This window comes from Rhea pennata, chromosome 2 (assembly GCF_028389875.1).
Source record: "Rhea pennata isolate bPtePen1 chromosome 2, bPtePen1.pri, whole genome shotgun sequence".
Classification (NCBI taxonomy): Eukaryota; Metazoa; Chordata; class Aves; order Rheiformes; family Rheidae; genus Rhea; species Rhea pennata.
The window spans coordinates 15,502,840-15,527,769 of record NC_084664.1 but is presented as its reverse complement, the minus strand read 5'-3'; the positions used below and the strand labels follow the sequence as shown (position 1 = coordinate 15,527,769).

The window sequence follows — 24,930 nt, the reverse complement described above, 5'->3', positions numbered from 1 at the left end:
CATTTGCGTACAACAGTGTACAAAATAATTATGCATTAGTTCTTACAAAATGCCTCTGAATAAGGCAAAATTATCACCCTACACTAAGAGTTGGTGAATTCTTGCATAAAAAAGTATAGCTGATTTACTCAAAATAATGCAAAAAAATCGAGGACAATTGAACTCAAAAGCGCTGACAGCTTTAGCAGGTATTATCCTTGGGTTCTAATAAGAGATGGTAATTAAAATGAGATTCAAATAATAAAAGTATGAGTCACACAAGTTCAGAGGAAAATGAAAAGTCACTGGATGTCTTCATTGTAACCCATTTACAATAAGGACTGCTATACATTCTTAAACTGGTCCAACACTCCAATCATTCTTGTTACGCTACTGTTACAAATACTGCACTCACTAAAATTCATACCATGTTGCTCACTTACAGCAATTTGACAGAAGAACAAATGGGAACAGAAAACTGAAGTTTTCCCACGCTGCAGAGTAACATTCATGAAATGGAGCCCTGAAATCTAGCTTTTAATGTCTTTTCACCAATAGGAACACTCCCTAGAAAATACTTACATATACTTGTGTGTGGGTGCGGGTGTATGCATGTCTGTATGTGTGTGTATACACACATACCTGTGATGATTATTATTTTTCTAGTCCTATGCTTACACACAAGTAAATTTGCTGGTTTGGATTCTGAAATAAACAGTGAAAGACAATTGCAAAAGCAAAATATTACTGAAACACTATCGACTTTGAAAGAGTATGGGGAAAAATTAATTGACAGATGTTTTACATAGCATAAACAGTTCATTTCAATGCTCCATAACAAGATTAAGATAATTATGCTTAGAAACAGAAATGTAATAATGATAAATTACTAATTTTCATATTACGGTCAATCTTCTACATTTCAAATAATCACCATGCTCAGAAATAGGTGCTTCTGTTCCATTTTATCATCAGCCATATAAACTGTACAACGTAGTGGCTGGATGAAACAAAGCTTTCAAAAGAGATACAGGAGACTTACATGCATCAGGAATAAACTGATTGTTCCACTCATCAGCAAAATAGAAGGTAAAAACATCAGTACTGTTTTCACTAGGGCACAGTTATTGGATAGAGATGAAGATGCATTAGCAATTTGCATTCTTTATGGATTACTAGAGAGCTTAAATTCTGCAAGGTTAGCATGTTAAGAAAACTCCTCATTTATGGAAGTTCATGAATAAGAAAATGAGAATCTGTATTCTGTGAAAGTGTGCAAAATTTAAATACAAAATCATATCCTTTCCTGGATAGGTATTAGGAAAGAACTCTGTCTCACAAATTCAGACCACAGATAAATTGAAGAAAAAATAATTTTCATTGTTTGCTTTTATTTAAATGTATGAAGGTTGTGAATGCATTCAAGTGCCATAATACTTGTGTCTATTATTTGAAACAAATAGTTTCATGAGTGTAAACCCTGAATGTTAACAAAGAATTCATAAATGAGAGCTTGTGTTTTTAGGTTCTACATATAAATTTATTTCAAGCTTCTGATTTTCAGGATTTTTTTTTCTTTTTTAGTTTCAAATTTGTTTTTTTCTATTTCCTCAAAAAGACAATGTAAAACTACAGACATTTTGCATTTAAATTAAAAACAGACTAACAGATTTTTGTACTTAACCTTTCTCTCATTTCTCTAGCTCCTGAAAATTCACTGCTTTCATTGCTTTTTCTTGCTTTGTTTTCTGCTATCAAGTCTTTGACACTTGGAGACTAAAAACTCACAACTAACAGCATGAAGATCAGAGCAGACACAGAAATAGAAATTGCAAGATTAGAAATCTCAAAGACTGAAAAGTAGAAGAAGAATAAACAGGGACTGAGACAGAACCAAGGAGAATAAGGGAAAGCAATGAAAAATACTTCTAAAAACAAGCCAAAAAAACCCGCAAGTGTGTGACTGTATTATTAATCCGCTGCTAAGAAAAATTAGTTCTGTAGAACTGCAGTATAACACTTATCCAAAGTAAAGAAGATTGGAAGAACAGAGGTAAGTGCAAAATCATTGTGGCTTATAAATTCCCACTGACATCTTTCAGATTTAGTCCATTTTTTTTTACCACTTAGGAGTAGGTACATTTAAAGAGACCTATTACTCCTACTATCGATCACTGTTGCTTTGAGCTTTCAAATAAATAAATCTAAAAAACTATACTGAATGAAAAAAACAGTGCATTATGCAAAACTTTGATCAACATTCTAGTTTTATTCCTGCACTACCCAAGGATGTCTCCACAGGCTTCCCAATTCACTTCCTTATTTTTAAGGCTTGCTTGCTGTCTGGCTGGTTCAAGCACAGCTTTTCAGAAATACCTTACCAGTCACACACTCCCTGTCCCTTTAGCTTAACCCCTGGTTAACAAACAAGTTATAGGTCACATCTAAAAAGAACAAAGGAGAGATCCTCGTTTCTTTTTGGATTTTTCTTAGATGTAGTCAGGGGGTGGGTCCAAAAAGAGGTAGAGAAAGGATTTCTCCATGGACTTTGTTACAAAGTCATTAACTTTGCAGCAGGAGAGTGAATGCTTTATATAAATACCCCTCAAGGCAACCAGCCTAATCTTAGTGAGGCTTTGGGGCAGAACTTCAACTTATCTCCAAAAAACAGGACACTTTGGTATGACCATGCCCACAAATTATTTTTGATTGTGTTCAGTTACAGGCGGAAATGCTGTCCTGGGCTTTGATCTTTGGTCTCCCCACATATCAGCAGTGCTTAGTAAGAGAACATGAAGATAAAAACATGCAAGCACTGAAGAATTGCGTTTAAAAAGATATCGTGAGGCACGTTTGAAACAATGATACACCTACAAGGATGCAGAACTCTTAGGCAGATGATTTTCAGACAAGAAGCTGTACGAGGACACAAAGATGGAAGGACAAAAGTGAATATTGCTACCTCTTACCCCAATTCCAGTTTTAGCAGTTGCATTCCACCCTCTGAAACATTAACAGCGTCAGGCAACGTGCTCTGCAAGCGTCATGCAAGGTGACTCTTAAAACATCTCTTTAGCTAGTCTTCCTTGTATTTTTACCTCAAATACTTTCTTACTATTGCTGGAAAGGCATTCTGAGTCATCTAGAATAGTATTTTTTTCTGTTTTTCAGAAGCTTTTTAAATTAATTTCAAATCACAGCACGATTCTGCTTAATTTCTACATAATCTAATTAATTATTTAACTTTGAAATAGTTATGCAACTGAAGGGATCTTCTTGTATATTTTTAACTAAGAGTACATATATAAGGTGATATGTTATTCTAATATCCTGCGTTGATATCTCATAAAATAAATCTTGTATTTTTGTAAACTTATGTTAGTATTACCTGTATTAAGACTGGCCCTGTCCCAATGAATGAAGTGAGTTATATAAACCTCAATACACTGACTCATCACTTACAAACCTGCTACAATCTGCAAAGGGTTAAACTTGATACTACCTCTCCATAGTTTCTAAAAATAACTAACAACAGACAATGGTTTGCTATGAGGATGCAATGGTAGATTTAATCCCAAACTGCCTAACTTTTGTGTGTTTGTATCTCAGGTTTCACTCATATAATCATGGTTTAAACAGTTAGCTTCAAAAAGTACCAAAAGCTAAGAGTCTACCGTTATCATTCCAACTTTTAGCCTTTAATTATGTATAAAAGATGTAATTTCAAATACCATTTGAACAAATATATATTTGAATTTTACGTAATATTCTAAACGTATTTGAAATTACATAAAACATACATTTAAAATGTAAAGCTAGAGAGAGCCATCTACAGTATATAATGCGAATGGAGGATCTGTGAAATTTTGATGGAGAAGTGCCATATCATTTTAAAACATTTGGGAGTCTTCCAGTATGGAAAAGACAAAGCTCTTACCGTTTCCTTTGGAATTTGTGACTGGCTTTGTTCTGCATTCTAAAGGAAGTAAAAAGAATAAATAAGAACACGGCTACATACGACATACACTATCTATTAGCGGGGGATATACAGAGTGCTCTAATTCTGATGTGAAGGGGCAACAGAAGAATGAAGGGAGCTAGTTACACTCCCTGATCTAAACCTCTCTAAATTAGCACTAGATGAGAGGTGAACAAAGATAATCTCCAGCAATCTTAGACCAGAGCACCTGACTTATCTCATTACAAGGGTGGTGGCTATCTGACCAAGGAAGGACCAAAACTGCTTACACCATTTTCTAGCTGGTGGAAAGATCTTGTTCATGGATGTTCTCCTCTGGCCTTTCCCTTTTGCTTTGAAGTATTGAAAGAATGATCTCAGCAGTCCAGGCGAACCTTCCCAAATATTTTAAACAAGTACTTATCTTCAAAAAAAAAACCCATTCTCATTTTAGGGATTCCCCTTCTGAGTTTGTTTGGATGAACCAGAAGAACCAAACCTGATGTACCAGGACGGGGGGATGCTTTCAGGCTGTCACAGCTAGGACTCTCTTGTACCCTGCATTCCTCAGTTGTGTCTCAAGGAACATAAGGACATCCCTGGAAAACCTTTCTGTGTCCCCTGTGTCTGAAGACACATGAGGATCAATTGTTCTTCCAAGCTCAGGTCAACCCATATTAAATCCCCTTTGGACACCCAGGAGCCACCCTGCTGCTAGTCGGATGACCACTTTGGGGCTAAGTCAGCAATTTCTTCCCCTTCCACTAGGCCAAAATTAGAACCCAGAGTTTACTGAACTTTTTCTGCTATGGGCTGTTTTGCAGCAGATTACGATTAAGCACAGAAGTGTCGTGCTAAAGCAGTAACACAAACATCTAGTTAGCTTTAATCTAAAGCCAAGTACCAGTAAAAGATGAAGAAGTCAACTGCCAGGAACATATAAAAGACCTACATGTAAAATCGGACATATTAACTTATATGCAAAAGGAGACACTAAATCTATAAGCACATTTCTGTTTGGTGATATTGTGAAATTAGCTCAAAAGCTAAAAATTTGAGTCAACCCTTTTAGTGGATTCACATAGTCACTATCAGGTTCTATGAAAATCCAGAATAAACAGTAAGTTATGCTTGAAAATCCATGCGAGTGATTCTCATTCCTTTCATAAAGGAGACAGGGAAGGATTTTTAAGAAACAATTCACTTCTCATACTGATGAGGACAAATCCCAATGCATTAACTTTTTGGCATAAGGTAACACTGGAAGCAATAAAATGCCTGGTATTCTGGAGAAGCATAATCATTCCTGCAGAGCTCTCTTGTTAGAGTTGAATCCTGACAATTATTTTACTCCCTGTGTCCACACTTTTTTCACTTTTACCATGACCTGTAGCATAGAAGCTGCTGCACTGAATTTTGATTCTTTCTCGCACACACTCTAACCTGACAACACGAACTACAAAGATCCCATACCAACCCAAATGGGCTCAGGTTAACATTCCCTTAAGTTTTGTTTACAACTACACACTTTCACAGATCCTTTCCAGATGATAATGTCAACATACATCAAAGACATTAAACTTCACAACTTTCCTGAACATTTATCATCTTCATTTTAGTTATGAAGAAAACCAAGGATAAATAACTTTTCGAAAGTCATTCAGCAAGCCGTAACCCAAAACATAAAATCTAAACACCTCTGTTATGGGGATTACTAACTATACAAATGTGGGCAAATGTAAATGGTCTTAATACTGAATGCTCCTCTGCAGGGAATATGAAGTCCTGCACTTTACCAAGTGAATAATATCAGATAGGATTATTATATGGATATGGTTTCTGAGACACATCTTATTAAGTTAATATTTAAGCATTCAAATATAGAAAATATGACAGACATAGGGGAAGGAAGCAAAGCCAAATTGTTACTAAGTGGCCAGAGAAAGTTTGTACAAAGTTGTGACAAAATTGTACTGACAGGATTGCGGAGCATTTCCCTCCCTCCTCCAATTTGTTTTTTAAACATAAAACTAATTAAAGACAATGAAAGGAACTAGCTGAAGAGAAAGGGGTTTTTTGGATTATTTCTTAGCAGAGAAGAAAGAACAGCCCTTGCATTGGGTTTCAGTTCAACAGTTTCCCCAGCACTTCTGCTCCTGCTCTTTGACAGCTGTCAGCAGAGCAGCCCTAGCATTTCCTTACGTCAAAATGCAAACAGACCCTTATGCAACAGAGGATCATCACACACGTAGACTGTCAGATCCTCACAAAGTAATTGTTCAGCTGGAGCTATAGCAATTTACACCAGTTCAGATCTGGCCCTTGGATTGCACAGTGAAGAGCCCTCCTACCACCTGACACAGACAAGATGAGAGCCAGCTTCCCTATACTCATGTTTGCCAAAATGACTGAGAGAGTATCACCTGAGCAGCAGCAGGGAGGCTACTGAGGTTAAACTCATTTAAAGGGGTTGATTTGCTACTCTTTTCTAAAATTAAATCCAGTATTATTACAGTGAAATCTATTCTGGATTCATGTCATATCATTGTTTAGAAGATATTAGTACAAAATACTGTATAAATTCTGCATTTTAACTTCCTCATATTAATGTAGAAATAATATACACAAAATTAAGACATTTTCTTACTTCTAAGTTTATTTAGAAAACTTAAAAAGCATTTTCATTCACCTTTATGTAAGATACCAATACTGTGAAAATTACATCATAGGAACTTATAAACAGATTGCTTTCACAGTTCCAGCCTTAAGATAAGGCATAATATGACTTCAAATTGTTCATTTCTCTTCATTTGATGACAACTTTCACTTAAATGTATCAATACTTGAAGTCATGTTCCAAGAGCATTAAGCTAAACGTGCAGTTCATTCGCAGCACTCCCTGTCACTTAGACTTAAAAGGTTTAATTGCAGTTATGAAAAATAAAAGCTAATGTTAACTATCTCGAAATATTCAAACAAAAAATCATTCTTTTTGCATTCAAAATAACATGAATCCAAAAGAAAAACGAAGCAATCTATTCATCACACTGTCACTTATATTTGTCTATCTTCTCACAATAATGCAGCCAAATAATTTATTTTAGAGCTATATATAGCTATGATAATACAAATAATAAATAACTCCAGCAGTTTAATGGAATACAGAACAAAGTAAGACTGCTACATTCACAGTCTACCTTTTCATAACAGAAATTATCTTGAATAATTATCAGGGAAATATCTGTATACACTAGGCAAGCGGAACGGGTACAGTATGAAACATCTTTTTTTTCCATTTCATGTAAATTCCTCAGAAACATTCTCTGAATTATCCTGCTAAATTAATAACTGCAGGGTTTCCATTCCATAGAGAGATTGCATTTATATTCAAACAAGAACTATTATTTCTTGTATATTCCACTTTGTCATAGTAAGTTATTCACATATCCTATTTTGGCATAAGAGTAAAAGCTCTAAAACATTTTGGTGAGCAGGTAGTGGGACAAATGGCAAGCTTACAAATATAGATTTGTCCATGTGAAAGATATGAAATAATCTACATGTCTGCATGTATTCAAAGTCCATCAAATATCTTCTTCTATAATAAGCTTTTTCACTCAAAATAAATTCAGACTTATTTTAAAACTCTCTCTCATATATTTTTAACAAATATTTAATTCTTTACCAAATCTCAAAGAGAATAAAAAGCATTCACGTAGAATGTTCTAAATAAAGCAAAATAGCAATTTGTTTTCTCATATTCAGTTCTGGCCATGCACATTTACTAGCAGGTGACAAGATCAAATCATTTGCTCACAACCACCTAAATCTCTTAGCTGCTCTCTACTTTACGCACCAGTTCCCTTGGATGGAATGTTTCTTCCTGTCGAAAAATCAGGAGGCTGACGGTCCCTCCCATCTTGGTGCTTCTGAGCAAGGACACAACTTCCTCTTGAGTTTTTCCTGTTAAATCAACTCCATTTACCTGTGCCAAAGGAAATATTAGAAATTGCTAAGTTTCTAAAATGGGAAAAAATATTAGAAACTCATATGGGGAATTCATGTGAATCATAGAGGACTATATTAAAAAGAAAAGCTCATTGAAGCAAATTGCTCATTGGCTGAGTATAGCTTCCGTTTAATAGAATTTGTAGCTTAATGTGAATCTCTGGTCTGAATTAAACTAAAACCTTAGTTTTATGATGTTCAGAAACAGAAAAATAGACCTTTGCCTTGAAACTTTTCACAAATCAGAATAATAATAGTTGCTAAAGAATAGCCAAAAAACCTAAGCTGTTTTGTTGAACAAGGTCATTCAATTTGCTGTATTTTACTGCTGTTTTCTCTCTATTCACACATACACTCATTTATTTATTTATGTTTTCTTATTTTGCTATTTCCTCTTCCAATCTCCTCTCTGGTTTTCCTCATACTTTCTTGTTCCTGCCCTCCATCAGCAGTACTCTATTTGGTCACACTCCTCTTTTTTACCCTCATCACAAACCAGCACATTCCTTACATGTGAGTACAAATAAGAAGCAAGACCACAACATTTCTCTCCCTTTCAGCAGCAACAGTAGACTCCAGGGTATACTGCAAATCAAACTAATTCCATCTATCAATGTTTTTACAAGAATTTCTGCATGAAAATCACATGTGAACCAAAACTAGTCCTGTTTCCACATGCCTTGCTTTTAAACCTATTTGGCAAATATATTCTGTACTATAAATTATGTCAAAAGTATGTATCAAATTTTTCTCAAAAAAAAAAAAAACACAACAAAAGAAAAGAATTGAGGCAGTTACTTTTTATTTTGCCTTTAATCAGTGAACCAAGCCCCTGGCTCCAACATGCACCACCTTTCAGCACGTGCATGGGAATACACACAGGTGAGCTGCTCACTGTCTGAGCTAGCTTGAGTAAGGGAGAAGAGGAAGCAAGACACAGCAGTCTGCAGCTTGTCTGTTCAGAAATGTTCAGGAAATTTAAAGCAGACCGAGTAATGATGCCACGCAAGGAAACACGATCATGCGTTGCTTAAAAGAAGCTATCAAACTATCAGCTTCTCCTTCCCCCCAGTACAAGATCACAGCTCACACAGTGGAGATGCTGTAACTGTCGTCTTAAATGCTCATCAGTCCCCTTCTGCCCAGCTCATCTGGTTACTTTGAATTACTCTCAGCAATGACAGCAATTACAGAAGTCTATTCTGCCACAACGATTCAAACTGACTGTGCCAATTTTGCACTAACATGGAGTTAGGGCATTGAACAGGAATCAGCAAATCTCAGCTGCAGCTCCAGCATCATTTGGCTTTGGGGCAGTAGGGAAGAGCTATGGGTGGTAACCTCTCGATTACCCATGGAGAGCTGCAGGAGGGTTTCTGCTCTACTCCCCTCAGAGAAAATTTAACTCCCATAAGGATGCCCTCCTTTCAGAAGCGAAGTGGCCTTGATTCTCAGTAGCACTCTCATCCTCTTATGTCATGCCAAATTAATTCACTAAACCATTTCAGAGTATTGTTTTTCGTACTTGGCAACACCTCAAGTCATTTTTGGTCTGTCACTCTGTGCTGACTTAATATCACTTATTAGGTAACAATTACTCTGCTTCAACTTATTCCTCAACAGTGGTGCAAGAATATGGCACAAAGTCACATAAGGATATTTAAACTCATTTTTTTCATATGTCTGAGTCTTGTTCTTTAAATAGCTACTTTTTGCAAATGCACAGCCCTTAATCTGTTACCCCAAGAGAAAAAAGGAAAAAAAAAAAAAAAAAAGAAAGAGGGAAACATTTTCCTATAATATAAACTATTAAAAGTTTTTTACAAGTGAACTAGTTTATGGGCTTATACCAAAATACAGAGAAACAACATGTAAGGCTTCATCACCTCAATTAATCGGTCTCCAGCTTTTAGTCTCCCATCTTGAATAGCTGCACCTCTTGGAAGGATGTTTTTCACATAAATAGGAGCAGAGCCACCAATTGGAACATCTCTTGAAGTAATGCTAAATCCCAAGCCCTCTGTACCTGCACAAGAATGTAGAATATTACTTGTTAGAAGGCACATTTTGTATTATATATTAATTTTATCCAGCAGAATGTATGTTCATCTTATTGATAAAATCTATATAAAAGAGGTAAGTTGGCAAATCAGATGTACATATATACATACACACCTATGTATACAAATATACACATGCACACACACACATATATATATGTATATACACAGACACACACACATATATATAGGAAGAATATATCCAAAGCACGGATTCTTGGCACAGGTGGCTTAGCAGGCCTTCACTGTAACTTGCAGCTCTGACAATTTCCAAGTCACTGCCATATTTCCAACTTTCTATTTTAAATAAGTTGAATGACAAGGAATCAGAACAAAGCATATCTGATATCCTATCACCGCCTTCCCCCTTGTCAATCTGGATATTGTCAATAATCCTCTTTTTCTCTTTTGTGACTCTCTTAGCAACTTCAGTAAGCTGATGCTGCTGGCCATGAGGTTTTGTCAGCTCACTTCTGGCCACTGGCAGGTGATGGATAAAACTGTGGTTCAGTGGTCTCATTTCTTCTGCTCCAAGAGACCTCAGACAGCTTTCTGCTCACAGCTCCTCTGCCCTGCGGGCTCTCTTGTCGCGGCTCTCACCGGCTTACACCCCATCTTCCACCACAGGTGGCATACACAAGGCTGCTTTGGCAGGATGCCAAGCCAGGCTGGCACCCTTACACTCAGTTTTTGAATTCTGCTGTGCATTCAGGTGATTACACTTAGCTAAGACTGACTGAAGGGAAAAAAAAAAAAAAAAAAACTTTAAGATGACCTGGAGAAATATAGAGAGGCCCAGCCAGCAAGGCAAATGAGGCTTACTTATATTTCTGAGCAATTATACTCGCTATCGGTTACTGAAGTGTACTGTATTTCAGCACTCTACCAGGTCTGGGATTCACAGGCAGAAAGGACAAAGGGAAATCTTTCATACCATGCTAAAAGCTCATTCATGACCTCTTTGATGCAACCTATCCAGCGTTACCTGCAGCCTTTGAAACTCTCTATTGAAGTTCCCAACCCTGTACACTCTTTAAGACCACTCTGGACCACTTATCTAGCATGAAATGCAGAGAGCTGTTAAACGGCGCGTGTGCCCGACAGCGAACGTCAGCATCCACAGCTTCGATTTGCAGCGTCTCGCAGCGACTGTCAAGAGATGCCTACAATTCACTAGCTAGATATACACGTACCCAACCTAGACTTAATCTGACTTATTTGGGTGACCTTTAGTTAGGATTCAGTGATATAACTTTCAAGTCAAGTTACTGCCATGAGCATAGCTATGGTCCCAGAAAGTTGCACAACTTATCCCTTTGCATAACATCTCAGGGACAGGCAGCAGCAGAGCTTTTATTCAACAGTACTTAGCTTTGAATCTCTGTGAACTTAACGTGTCCTGTGTGAAAGATATACAACTAGAGAATTACTGAAGCTTAAAGCCTGAGTTAATTCATGTCTTATAATCTGTTCCCTATGTTCATTTGCTAAATCTGCTTTTTCACACATGCGAAAAGGAAGCAGGAATCTTGTTATCATCAGTATTGGTTTATATGCAGATTTCAGAAATCTCCACAACTACATCTGACTAAAATTTAGTGCAACATATTTTAACAGTAAGATGGTAATCACGGCGAAAAAATAAACTGACATAGGGGACAGTGGGGGACGAGCGGAACACAGCTTTTAAAGTTTTCTTCTTGAAGGCAGGCAATCCTCAAGTATCTAATGTGAGCAGAGTTCACATTGTTCGGCAAATCTGGATTAATTCTCCGAGGCTATCATGAGAGAATTTCCTTTCCTCATATCTGCAGCATTCAAGACAGTCGAAAAAATGATATTTGCACTATAAGGCCTTCACCCCCTTTCAGCCTAATATAAAATTATCAGTGCTGTTACACAAAGATGGAAAAATTAGTAAATATCATAATATCTCTATTTTAGTTTAGAGACCTCACAATTTTAATGATATCCAAACATTCATATAGCTCTTTAATTCCTTGCAAGATATGAAGAAGATCTGTAAAAAAATAAGTTTTTAGGTCACATCTCAGCTTCTTTTTATCGTGTTTATCTTTTTCATATTTTAAGGATCTATGTAGAATATTGCTCTCTGAATATAAGTTTTGTCTGTTAAAATTCCTAAAGTAATGTCAGAATATGACTGCATGCCCAGGACAACATTTCATTATTAATAAGCCTAATACTCATAGCTCGATTATGGTGTCATTGCAGACGTGCGGTTCTTACATTCCACTTTCAAATCCTGCAGAAAAAACAGAAGTTGAAATGTTGGCATTACAAATGCACTTAGGATATAAACTTGGACTATGGCATTTTATGCTGTCAAATCTTCAGAAAATCCTTTCCAAAGCCTGCAGATTCTGCAAATCTACAGTGACTGATTTCATATATTAGCAGAATAAAATTTTAATCTACTTGTTTCTGCAAAAAGAGACCCTTTTAGGCTCTTTTGCTGTAGACTAGGCTACACTTTGCTAGGCTGCTTTGTATAGCTGGTTTTATACTACGAAACAGCTTTTGGATGTCATTTTCTTCTTACTTTTCCATTGCTTCATTTTACTGTTATTACACTATAGCTGCCCTTAGCTGTATAATACAGCTTCATCAATCCTTATGTTTATTGCATATAATTTAGGCAAGATTTGGAAATAAAGAAACACATTCAACTGAGGCCAAAAATATATATAAATATGGCTGGATCAACTTTATGCTTATTTTTTTCTTTTTATACACATAACTGATTCAGTTATCCATACTCCATGCATTTCAGCTGTCCTTTCAATAGAAATGTGTAGTACATCTTAATACTGCTTTGCTATGAAAATATTTTTAGTTCTTATGGTGTAAAGTTGTGCATTACAATAATGAGGGAACTGTGCAAACACACTGTAGGCTCCTCTGATATCTCTGATTTACACGAGAAGTCTTTAATATGGCTACAAAAACTGGACAGAGTCAGAACTATAACAGAAATAGAAAAAGGAAGGAATTTTCATCTTTTTGAAAATACAGGAGTTATCCCTTTCAAAGCATAAGAGCTTCAATTTGTAAAGTCTAGATTATTCGAGCTATATTCAACTTAATCCCTTATAGATTTTGAAAAGAAAGAGGGTAGAAAACATGTTTTCCTCCCTCTATAGCTGTCATTTCTGACAATGATCAAATTACACCGAGTGATAATAACATTTTCAAATTACCCACTAATTTGTGTAATTCAAATTCTTAGGTTTCTTTTGATAAACCAGCTTGTCTGTTGACAAGTGAGAGCTCCCCTTCTCTTCAGAAGGCAATGCCAAACACACTTTTCTAAGGTCACATTACCCTAGATTGCTCAGCCAGCTCTGAACTGAAGACAAAATAGTTTTAGACGAACAAAATGGGCAGTTAAAATAGTAGAACTACTATGTTGTACAAGCAGACAAGAGGCAGATTCAATGTTTCAACTGCAATTTTGGAGGAATTCAGTTCCACTAGCACTAAGGCAGGAAAAAAAAAACCTTCACAAAATTTAATTAAATATATATTCAGATGAATATCATTGTCGTAGTTGGAATCAGCCTGATTAGAAAATGATAGGATATTAAAGGAATTTTTAAATCTTGCTAGAGATGGCCAGCTTTTCTGCTATCTCCCAGTGAGGAAGAATTTAATTTCTCCCCGATATCCTCTTGACTGTAGAAAGAACAGGACTGGGGTAAAGCTTCTGTCTTTCTAAGGCTTTTCTGCTTTCACAAGCGTGCTCTCGTCAGCCAGCATCAACCGCAGGCCAAAATTTTCAGTAGTAAAATGTGCTAATGGGAACAAATGCTGCCAGAACACAAAAGAAGAGAAGCATCACTCTGCAATGTTTGAAGTATTTTCACTTGTTAATAATGATGCAGATTTTTCAGAGAAAAAGCATTAGATACATTTTAAAATATGTATTTCTACACTCTGCAAAACTTCACAAAGATGACAACTGCTCTGTTGCAACAGAAATACAGAAGGAAGATGGTTTCTGCAGTTGGTCAAAAGACCAACAGGTATCTTGAAAGTCATACATGCACTGTAAAGCTTGTGTAAATTTGAACATATGCTGTTGCCAAGAGCCTTCAAGAATTTCCCCTGCTAAGGTAAGTGTGTTGTAAAATCTCTATTGTAAGCACTGTGTGGACAACGTGAAATGCAGCCAGTTCCAGGATTGTGCAGGACAGTGTTTAACACAAGGGGCAGGTAAGCCTCCAGCCACATAGATCCATTGGCAATCAAAGACCCACAACCTAGCAGTGATGGTCCCACACAGGGGCAAAATACAGAAGTCCAATCATTGCTAGACAGAATAGAAAAACATAAAACAAAAAAATGTGGCCCATTCTGCCTGCCTGACTTCTTTTAGCTTATTTTGACCTCGGCATTGCTTTTAGGTAGGAGTAAATCCACAGACTACTAATTATAATCTCTGATTGTTTGTGCACGTGCATTTGCTATCCATCTAAGTTTCCATTTTCTTTCATTGCTTGAGAACGATAAAGTAATAAGCTCCTGCAATGAGTGTTCTTTGCAGCTCTGCATCTGATTAATTTCCCTCCAGCTTTGTCCTCTGGGACTGAAAAAAGGGGCTAGTTACCATGATAGTGAGTTAATTACATTGATCACAGAACTCCTTCAGATCCCATTTTGATATTTAAACACATTAACCCTTTTCAAAGAAAGAGAATGCTTTGAACTGAGACTCAAGCGTGAAGTGACCTGCACTCACTAAGTTTATGCAGATTAACTCTCATTAAATCTTATCTTAAGACTATTTCCCAAATTGTCCCTCCTACGTAGTTCCTCCCGAGATCTGTAGGCAAACAAGTGTTACTTTAGGAGCTTTGACTAGACACATTCCTATCAATTAGTTCAGAGACCCAGTAAAGAACAGTAGAAGGATCTATGCTACCAGCTGCTTACAGTATTTGTCTTACAATTACCTTCTCCTTCAGGCGTACAAGCAAAGCTTGAAATAAATCATGCTGTTCTTGCTCTCCTAATTTAAGAATGTGCGGACAGATGAGTTCTCAGGTACTTAAGACAAACAGGAGGAGCTGGAGATCTGTGTGCGATCGCAGGGCCATGATCTCATTGCAGTCACGGAGACATGGTGGGATAGCTCACATGACTGGAATGCTGCCATAGATGACTATGTGCTTTATAGGAGAGACAGGCCAGGGAGGTGAGGTGATGGAGTTGCTCTTTATGTGAGAGAGCAGCTGGAAAGCATCGAGCTCTGCCTAGGGGTGGAGAAGGAGGAAGCAGTCGAGAGCTTATGGGTAAAGATCAAAGTGCAGGCTAACATGGGGGACACTGTTGTGGCTGTCTACTACAGGCCACCTGACCAGGAAGAGAAAGTTCATGAAACCTTCTATAGACAGCTGGAGGCAGCCTCAGGATCACTGGCCGTGCTTCTCCTGCGGGACTTCAACCACCATGACATCTGCTGGAAGGACTACACAACAAGGCACAAACAGTCCAGGAGGCTCCTGCAATGCATTGATGATAACTTCTTGTCACAAATAGTGGAGGAACCTATGAGGAAGGGTGTCCTGCTGGACCTTGTCCTTACCAACAGAGAGGGACTGGTTAGAGACGTGAAGGTTGGGGGCAGCCTTGGCTGCAGTGACCACGAAATAGTTGAGTTCAGGATCTGGCAGGAAAGAAGTAAGGCGACAAGCAGGATTGCAACCCTGGGCTTCAGGAGAGTGGACCTCGGGCTCTTCAGAGACCTAATTGGAGGAGTCTCATTGGTTAAGGCCCTAGAAGGAAGGGGGACCCAGGAGAGCTGGCTAGTATTCAAACATCACTTCCTCCAAGCTCAAGAGTGGTGCATCCCTATGAGTAAGAAGTGCAGCAAAAGGGGCAGGAGACCTGCATGGGTGAGCAAGGAGCTCTTGGCCAAATTCAGAGAGAATAAGAAAATACACAGACTGTGGAAGAGGAGACAGGCAAATTGGGAGAATTACAGGAATGCAGCCAGAGTATGCAGAGATGCTGTGAGGAAGGCTAAGGCCCAGCTGGAATTGAGTCTGGCAAGGGATGTTAAGGACAACAGGAAGGGCTTCTTCAAATACATCAGCAGCAAGAAGAGGACTAGAGAAAATGTGGGCCCACTACTGAATGGGGCAGGGGCCCTGGTGACAAGGGATACAAAGAAGGCAGAATTGCTGAATGCCTTCTTTGCTTCAGTCTTCACTGCTAGGGGCAGCCCTCAGGAATCCTGGAGCCTGGACGTGAGGGAGAAAGTCCACAGAAGGGAAGGCTTTCCTTTGGTTGAGGAGGATAGGATTAGAGACCTTCTGGGCAAGATAGATATCCACAGATCCATGGGCTGGGATGGGATGCACCTACGGGTACTGAGGGAGCTGGTGGATGTTGTTGCCAGGCCACACTCCATCATCTTTGAAAGGTCCTGGAGAGCTGGAGAGGTGCCTGAGGACTGGAAGAAAGCCAGTGTCACTCCAGTCTTCAAAAAGGGCAAGAAGGAGGACCCAGGCAACTATAGGCCTGTCAACCTCACCTCCGTCCCTGGAAAGGCGATGGAACAGCTCCTTCTGGATGTCATCTCCAGACATATGGAGGAGAAGAAGGTAATCAGGAGTAGCCAGCATGGATTCACCAAGGGGAAATCGTGCTTAACTAAACTGATAACCTTCTCTGATGGAATGACTGGCTGGGTAGATGAGGGGAGAGCAGTGGACGTTGTGTACCTTGACTTCAGCAAGGCTTTTGACACTGTCTCCCATAACATCCTCCTAGGGAAGCTCAGGAAGTGTGGGTTAGACGAGTGGACAGGGAGGTGCATTGAGAACTGGCTGAAAGGCAGAGCTCAGAGGGTCGTCATCAGTGGCATAGAGTCTAATTGGAGGCCTGTGGCTAGTGGCATCCCCCAGGGCTCAGGACTGGGTCCCACCCTGTTCAACTTCTTCATCAATGACCTGGATGACGGGATGGAGTGCCTCCTCAGCAAGTTTGCCGATGATACCAAGCTGGGAGGAGTGGCTGACACACTTGAGGACTGTGCTGCCATTCACAGAGACCTGGACACGCTGGAGAGTTGGGCGGAGAGGAACCTCATGAGGTTCAACAAGGGCAAGTGCAGGGTCCTACACCTAGGGAGAAATAACCCTAGGCACCAGGACAAGCTGGGGGCTGACCTTCTGGAGAGCAGCTCTGCAGAGAAGGACCTGGGAGTTCTGGTGGATGACAAGCTGACCATGAGCCAGCAATGTGCCCCTGTGGCTAAGAAAGCCAATGGTCTCCTGGGTTGCATTGGGAAGAGTGTTGCCAGCAGGTTGAGGGAGGTGATCCTGCCCCTCTACTCAGCCCTGCTGAGGCCTCATCTCGAGTATTGTGTCCAGTTCTGGGCTCCCCAGGACAAGAGAGACATGGAGCTACTGGAGAGACTGAGGGGGGATCTGATCAATGTGTACAAATACCTGATGGGAGGGTGTCGAGGGGATGGGGACAAACTCTTTTCAGTTGCCCCGTGTGACAGGACAAGAGGCAATGGGCAGAAATTGAAGCACAGGAAGTTCCTCCTGAATGTGAGGGGGAATTTCTTCACTGTGAGAGTGACGGAGCACTGGAACAGGTTACCCAGAGAGGTTGTGGAGTCTCCTTCTCTGGAGATCTTCAAGGCCCGCCTGGACGCAACCCTGTCTAACATGCTGTAGGTGACCCTGCTGAGCAGGGAGGTTGGACTAGATGATCTCCAGAGGTCCCTTCCAACCTTACTGATTCTATGATTCTATGATCTTCCTAGATTAAAAAAAAATCCCACCTTTAAAACAACACAAAATGTTTGATGACCAGACAGTTATGCACTACACTTGTTAGTATTTTATATAAGAGAATCAGAGAATATTTTAGAACTATATACAGAAAATCCACACAGGTGATTAGTCTTCATCTGGATTAAAAGACTTTCAAGTGAGGGCCAGATCCTTTCTTACAGCACTAAAGACAAAATATAGCTTCCCTTACGAAATAACTAAAGGAAGCAGGGCACACATATAAATAGTTTGTGACAGAAAGTAGCTTAAACAAGTGAATTACAAAATAAAACATCCTCAGAATTACAAAATAAAACATCCTCATTTAATGCCAGCATTAGACTAGGAAAATATCCAGAATATGGAGAGATATAACATTAAAATAAAACTAAGTAGAAGGACCACACAGTCTGTGACAGTAATTATAGCAGATATGCTCCTTTCAAGCCTGTCCAATTCTTGCTTTTTCACAATAGAATTTCTTAGAATCCATATACAGATGGTTTATTGCTGAAATAATTATCCGACTGCTTTAGCCTAGGAAATGTTTTTTTCTGTTGAAGACTGGACTGCATGCAAGAGCTGAACAGAAAAAATGCTCTGCTCATTGCGGGAGCTTTCATTACTTACCAAGCTCACCAGGCTTTCAAAATGTATCAAGACCATTTTAGACATGTTCTGAAAAGTTGCTTGCAGAGTGCTTATTTTAAGCCCCATAATTTCAGAACTTGTGCATGTGCAGGCAGGGTAAATGTATGTGCAAATGACTGCTTAGAATCCTTACTGCTCAGGCGTCTATAAAATTTCTGCTGCCACATGCACAATCACAGCAAATTACTTGCATGCCCATTTTTTATGCAGTTGTATGATTTGGAATATTTTTTTTTCTCGAGGCAAAGTTCACTCTTTCAGTAAGATCTTTGACCATACTAATAAAAACATTCTTCCCTTTTTGCTGCAGCCTGCAAATAAATAGTGATCAGAAGTGTTTGCTTAAAAATGGAAAGATGAGTGATGCAGTTTACTTTTCTCTAGTGGTTAATAATGCCCCAAATTATTTGCTTGACTCAGATTTGCTTCTTATTTCTCAAGGTCACTTAAGCAATTTAGGAATCTTCAACTTTCATTTCAAAAGTGACAAACATGGCTCCTGCATCTCAACAGGAATTTTAAAATCAGTCTGTTTCTCAGAGAACATGTCAATCACTTCAAAAGAAATTTCAAATAAAAGTTTAAAATGTCAGTTTGAAGTCTGGCTCAAAAATCTGTATGAGAAAATAGGAGAGTATGATGAAAAATGCATGTAAATCTGCACACGTTAGGTACACGATGCAACCTATAGATAAGTTTAGGGTCTTGTCTTATATATTCTACTACATAAACAAGTTAACCCAAGGTAAAAAGTTAGTGCATAGTAGCTGAACTGTAACTGCTCATATGTGTGCTTTAGTCTATAGAAAACTTGACGTAATTTTAAATTAGCATACTTCTAAATGATCCATAGCATCTATTCTGTGCCTCTTAACAACTTCTTGCAGAAGGAAAGTTGGGTGTTGCAGGGCTAAATCACAAGGTGCCATAATACTGACTGCCCAGTCACCTACAGAGACTTCAAGTGCTTAAGCTTGGCTCTGTGCACAAGAGAGAGTTTTAATAACCCCGAAACAGCCAGTAAGCCAAACAGGTATCCAATGGAAAACGCTGAAGAGCACGGAGTTTTGTAATTCTCATAATTTCTACGATTTAAACATTTTTCTCTATTGTACTGCACAAAGATGCCTCCTTCATCTCAGGATTCACTGTCTCCCAGAATTTGGCTACTGTGCCTTTCTATCAAGAACTGTGATGGACCCCATCCTTCCTTTCAAATGAACTTACTGAAGCTACAGATGTGCTCCTTAAAGAATCTGCAGAGGTAGATTTGGTTTCAGTGATTCCTATAGCTATCTTGCTGTAGAATATCCTACAGTTCTGACACTAATTTCTTTCTCTTGAAGCTACACTGTTTTGTACGGGATAATTAGATATTCTTTGGGTCAAAAAGGGAGAGAAAAACACAACTCCCACAGCTAGTACTTAGTCTCTGGAAGCAGGAGACATAGGCTGAAGTTCGAATGCACTTCAGTGCAAGCTTCAGACAGAAAATCGCAAAATATTTGGTGGAAGTAGGACTAAAACATGAGCTAGATTTTGACATTTTACCTAAAGTATTAAATATTTAATTTACCTAAATAGAAACATGGTGACAGATAAAAAAGATCCAATGGACTGAATATTATCATACTTAAAGGGAATGAAATATATGAAGCTAATTGAAAGACTGAGTGCTTCAGGCTTGCTTTAGTACAGTGATGTCAAAAACTGCGCATATGAAATCTGAGCAATACAACATCCAAACAGAAAACAGTATTTTGAATGTTTTAGTGTTATCACACTAAATGCAGCAAGTTAGAATGTGCAAAGACTGAGCCTTAGAATCTTTTGTTGTATATCAGGATATTTTTAATTGTTGAGCTAAAGTTCTCTCTCAGTTTCATGGGCTTAAATCCAATGTAAACAAAAAAAAATCACTCTAGAAATGAACTGCTGTAGATGAGATCAAAACTTGTTCTAACATAATGTGTGCAATATAAGTAGCTTTACTTTCACTCCATATTAGCTATAAAGAATTTTATTTATTTATTTATTTATACTTACTGTATATCAGCTTACACTAAAATATACATAAACAGAGGCTGGCTGTCATTTCTTGTGCTATCTTAATTTGTGTGAAATATTAAGCTCGACTGTTATACAGCCTTAATAGCATTAGAATATCAGTAATAACCTCAACATCTATATGCTAAAAGTTCAGGCCCTGACCTTTAAGGAAAGATAAACAGATATCTATTTTCATTTAGAAAAGCCAGCAAACATTCTACATTGACTGAAACATATGACTGACCTTCTCTTCTGACTTTATTAAAGAGCTAAATCCTATGAAAGTTCAGGTTATTTTAAAATGCCAAAACAGGGGTAAATATTAAGAAATCATAATTATGGAAGCACATTCTGTAGGGCTATCCTACCATGTCATTTTATATAATATAGCTCATGCAATATGTAGAAATACAGCTGTAATAAAGAAGGTTTGGCTGTACTGAAGAGTCAATCCTCATTATTATGAGAAGTTAAATCAAAAGAGAATTTCAAAATGAAGCCCTACATGCTTGTATGCCTTAATGCATCCCACAAGGAATTTTTAATCTAATGATAGTAATTGGCAAAATAACTGCTCTAAGTTAGCATCAAAGAAAGCACATTTGTTACGTTTCTATAAAGCCTGTATTATTACAACATTCTTCATTAAAAATAATCAAAGACAAACAATGCCCTTTATTGCACCTATAAGTATAACAAACTACTTGGGGGTATACCTACGCATTTTGCTTCATTTATTGCTCCATATGTGAATTCTCGGGGGGGGGGGCAAATGAAAGTCTCTCCATAGTGGATATTAATAAATGAAAGACAATGATAAAAAGGAATCTGTTTTTACGCAAAGATTTTATAAAATGTTATCACGTACAAAATATTGTATGCTAAATAATTTCCATCTCTCTATACAGTTTGAGCCAGGTCCCATCTCTGCATGACTATTATTCTCATATAAGCAATCTGTTAGGACCAAATAACCTCTACAAGCTTCTGAAATATATTCTAGATAAGGACTATAAAGCTTTTATTAGTGTAAATACCATCAAATATTTCTGGTGCAATCTGTACGTTAAGGGTCTTAGAAAACTCCTTCCCTCAACATCTAGCATGCACCTTGTGCATTCATAATCATCTAATATTTAGGTGCGAGAAAGACTAAACTATGTTAGATAAGTGGAGAGATTATTTAAGAAACAGTATCCAGTGCAAGACAACCAAAATGTAATCTCACACCCCAGTGAAAGAAACCATAACCTACCAAAATTATATTCCCACGTTTTATCAGCACTTTGAATACCACATTTGCTTTGGAAAGGAGGGTTTTCCCATATTCCTGATTCAAAACTTTTGTTGATACTTTAAAATTATATGGAATGTGTATTGCCACTCCCAGTTAAGAATTTTTTTTGTAATGTCCCAGTGATGTTTCCAAAGGCTTCCAGTAGAAACAAAAAATAGATAAAAATCACTGACTGTGATGAGAGCATATCTGAGAGCATATTTGTAAACACAGTGATTCCTTACTCAGTCAATAAGTTTTTCCAAGCAGGTTTGATCTGAGCTGATGGCCTAAAGTAATTCTTGAAGAAGCATCAACAACAGAAGCAAACTGTCAACTCAACCTTATGTCATCCAACTTTGTAGAGCTTAAAATTCAGTAACCAGAAAGAAGCAATCTGGTGGTTCACATGAAGTGCACAGAAAGGAAAGCATAATGATAATGTGACAAGCACCCAAGTACCTACAAAACCATGTAAAATTTCTAACATTCAATACATTGCCTTCCATATCTTTCAAAAAAGAATTAATAAAAATTACTAACACTTAGCACATACCATTTCCCAGAGGGAACATATACTGAGTTCATGGATAATCACACTGGTAGACTTCTGCTGTGTAATGTAAATACCATTTCTGTTCCTAGAGACTAAAGTGTATCGAAACTTAAATGTGCTCATTTTAATTTCATAAGGCTTACTGCATGTACAATCCTTTAAAAAGTAATTTACCAAGAGCTAAAGAACAGTCGTATCTAAAATAAGTCATTTCACAATACTTCAAAGTGTCTTCAAAGCATCTAGATGGTAGCTATATAAAATACCAAATCTTCTCACTGAGGGCATTTAACACACAAAATTTCCATAGACGCACCAAATGCATCTACAAGTATTATATACAAATAAAACAGATGTTATGATAAGCACATACTGCTTTCTTCTCTGTCCTTACATAGCCTCTCACTCACATGCAAATTACATTAGCATAAGGCCTAAAATATGAAATATTAGATTATAGCTCAACAGTTTAAATAAATAATTTCACTCCTGGTAAAGTAAAAAACCAAAAACCAAAAAACAAACTGCTTTAGCTGGAAATTAGAAAGTCCAGTTTACCAAATGGATCCAATACACTTTTAAAATGTAAAGATAAAACCAAAGTTATTAAATTTGAAAAGACACGATACCTGCAAATTACAGAATATAGTCCATTTTGGCTTATTTACTTCTATTATTTATATAGTTCTTCCCTCACTGAGCCTTGGTCAATAGCATTTGTTGCAAATAAGGTACTTTCCTTTATCAGTTAAAGGATAGGGAAAAAATAGTTACAGTACTCTTTAAAATGGCTTTTGTAAATATGCTACACATATAGAATGCATAGCTGAATTCTTGAGTATGAAAGTCTGCTGCCTGGGAAAACTTACCACTTGGCTTTAGAACGCATGAGTAGCATCAGCATTTCAAAAACCAATCCATCAAATCCATTATGCTTTTGCAAACCATCATGCATAACAGAACAGAATTGTATGCACTTACATATTTTATAAATGCACACCATATATTAAGAACTGTGCTACTGCCTTACCTTTTCTCAGCTGTATACTGAGTCTCTTCCCTATCTTTTTGGCGTTATACCCACTGTTGGCAGTGGAGGTGAGAACTTTCTGAGGTGATGGTACCAGGCCTGACGGTGGCTTCCCTGATGAATTCACGCTATGAGGTAGCTGCGAGTAGGAGTCTGTCTGATCTGCCTGATTAACCGCTCTAGACATTCTTTGTAACGTATGAAGTCCAGAATTATTAATACTTTTGCCGTCAGTATACTGAGAGTCAGGGCTAAATCGGTTGGAGTAGTACGTGTTCTTCTCGCTTTGGGATAACTGTTCATACTGCTCTTTATTTGCTGCAGGGACCACATGGAACCAAATGATGGGTGCACGCATGGCTTGACGAAACATATGCTGTGCTCTAGGTTCAAAATGAATAGAAAATTAGCAAATTAAGTCTGGCAGACTACAAGACATTATAAGCATAATTACTGATGTTAATTAAGCAACATGAGCTGACAGACACATTGCAGAAACTCAAGCATGAACTATGAAACTTGAATCTGTTCATTAGTCTACTATGCTTTTTGCTAAGGTTTATTGCCTTAGGGCAATACAATGGTTAAATATGCTTAACAACTAACATTCCAAATACTGTACTCTGAACAGTGACAATTTTAACCCCAGTATAGAAATGCACAGAGTATTACGGCAGTAATACAGTGCCTTTTGTTTCGAAACTTAATAATTAGTAGTTCCTTTAGACAAGGTAATCACAACGATGACAGAATTATTAGAATGAAAACTGCATTTTAAACAAAGATTATATATTTCCTTAATTTGCTGGCAATATATGCAGCCTTGCAAAGACTTTATTTTATATTTTATATTTTGTATATAAATAATCCCTCAGCGCACAACAGTAAGAAATAGGAACAAAATGCTTATTCCTGTACATACAGACATGGGCTCTAGGTCCTGATCCAAAGCACACTGAAGTCAACGAGTCCTTTCACAGACTTAACAAATTCTAATTTAGAATCTTAAAACACAAGTACGGACAAGCTGCTCTTTACCATATGGTAGCACAGGATTGTGTTCCAATCCAGGTTAGAATTAATGGAAATTAAAAAATCATTTCAAATATATATTTAGTACACGACAATCTGCCTAAAGGATATTCCTTTGGCTGTTAATATGCTAAGGTTTTGAAAACAGAATTATCTTTACACATTTCCTACATACCTCTTCTGTGCATTCTCTTTCAATCATCTGTGTGAACTACAGCCTGTTTTCACTTTTAAAAGTATTCCAATTCATCATCTTGGGATTCTACTAATGTCCAGACTTCTACTAAACAAATATTTTTAATCTCTCAAAGTTCTACAGGAAGTGTCTGCTTCTGAGCACACAGTACCTTTAGTTCTCACAAATGCAAAACAAAATTATGTTTCTAAATGCTAAAAATAAAGTCTCTATGCTACCCACATATATCCAGCATGAAGTGCTGAAAGTATAAAAGCAAAAAATCATGTTGGAGTTTCAGGACAAATAATTTATCAGCAAAAGAAAAAAGAACCCATAATG

General features: G+C 37.7%; 1 protein-coding gene across 17 annotated transcripts in view; it reads right to left on the bottom strand.

Annotated features, from left to right (window-relative positions):
* PARD3 (par-3 family cell polarity regulator) overlaps nucleotides 1-24,930 on the bottom strand; it is a 470,717-nt gene that overhangs the window by 193,254 nt on the left and 252,533 nt on the right. For 13 of the 17 annotated variants that reach the window (XM_062568908.1, XM_062568913.1, XM_062568911.1 and 10 more), the window contains 4 exons: nucleotides 23,382-23,764; nucleotides 9,832-9,971; nucleotides 7,794-7,922; nucleotides 3,917-3,955 (listed from right to left, as the gene is read on the bottom strand). In XM_062568908.1, the coding sequence (XP_062424892.1) occupies nucleotides 3,917-3,955; nucleotides 7,794-7,922; nucleotides 9,832-9,971; nucleotides 23,382-23,764 (691 nt within the window). The remainder of the gene's footprint in view (nucleotides 1-3,916; nucleotides 3,956-7,793; nucleotides 7,923-9,831; nucleotides 9,972-23,381; nucleotides 23,765-24,930) is intronic. The other 4 variants (XM_062568910.1, XM_062568925.1, XM_062568916.1 and 1 more) reach the window with 1 other exon arrangement.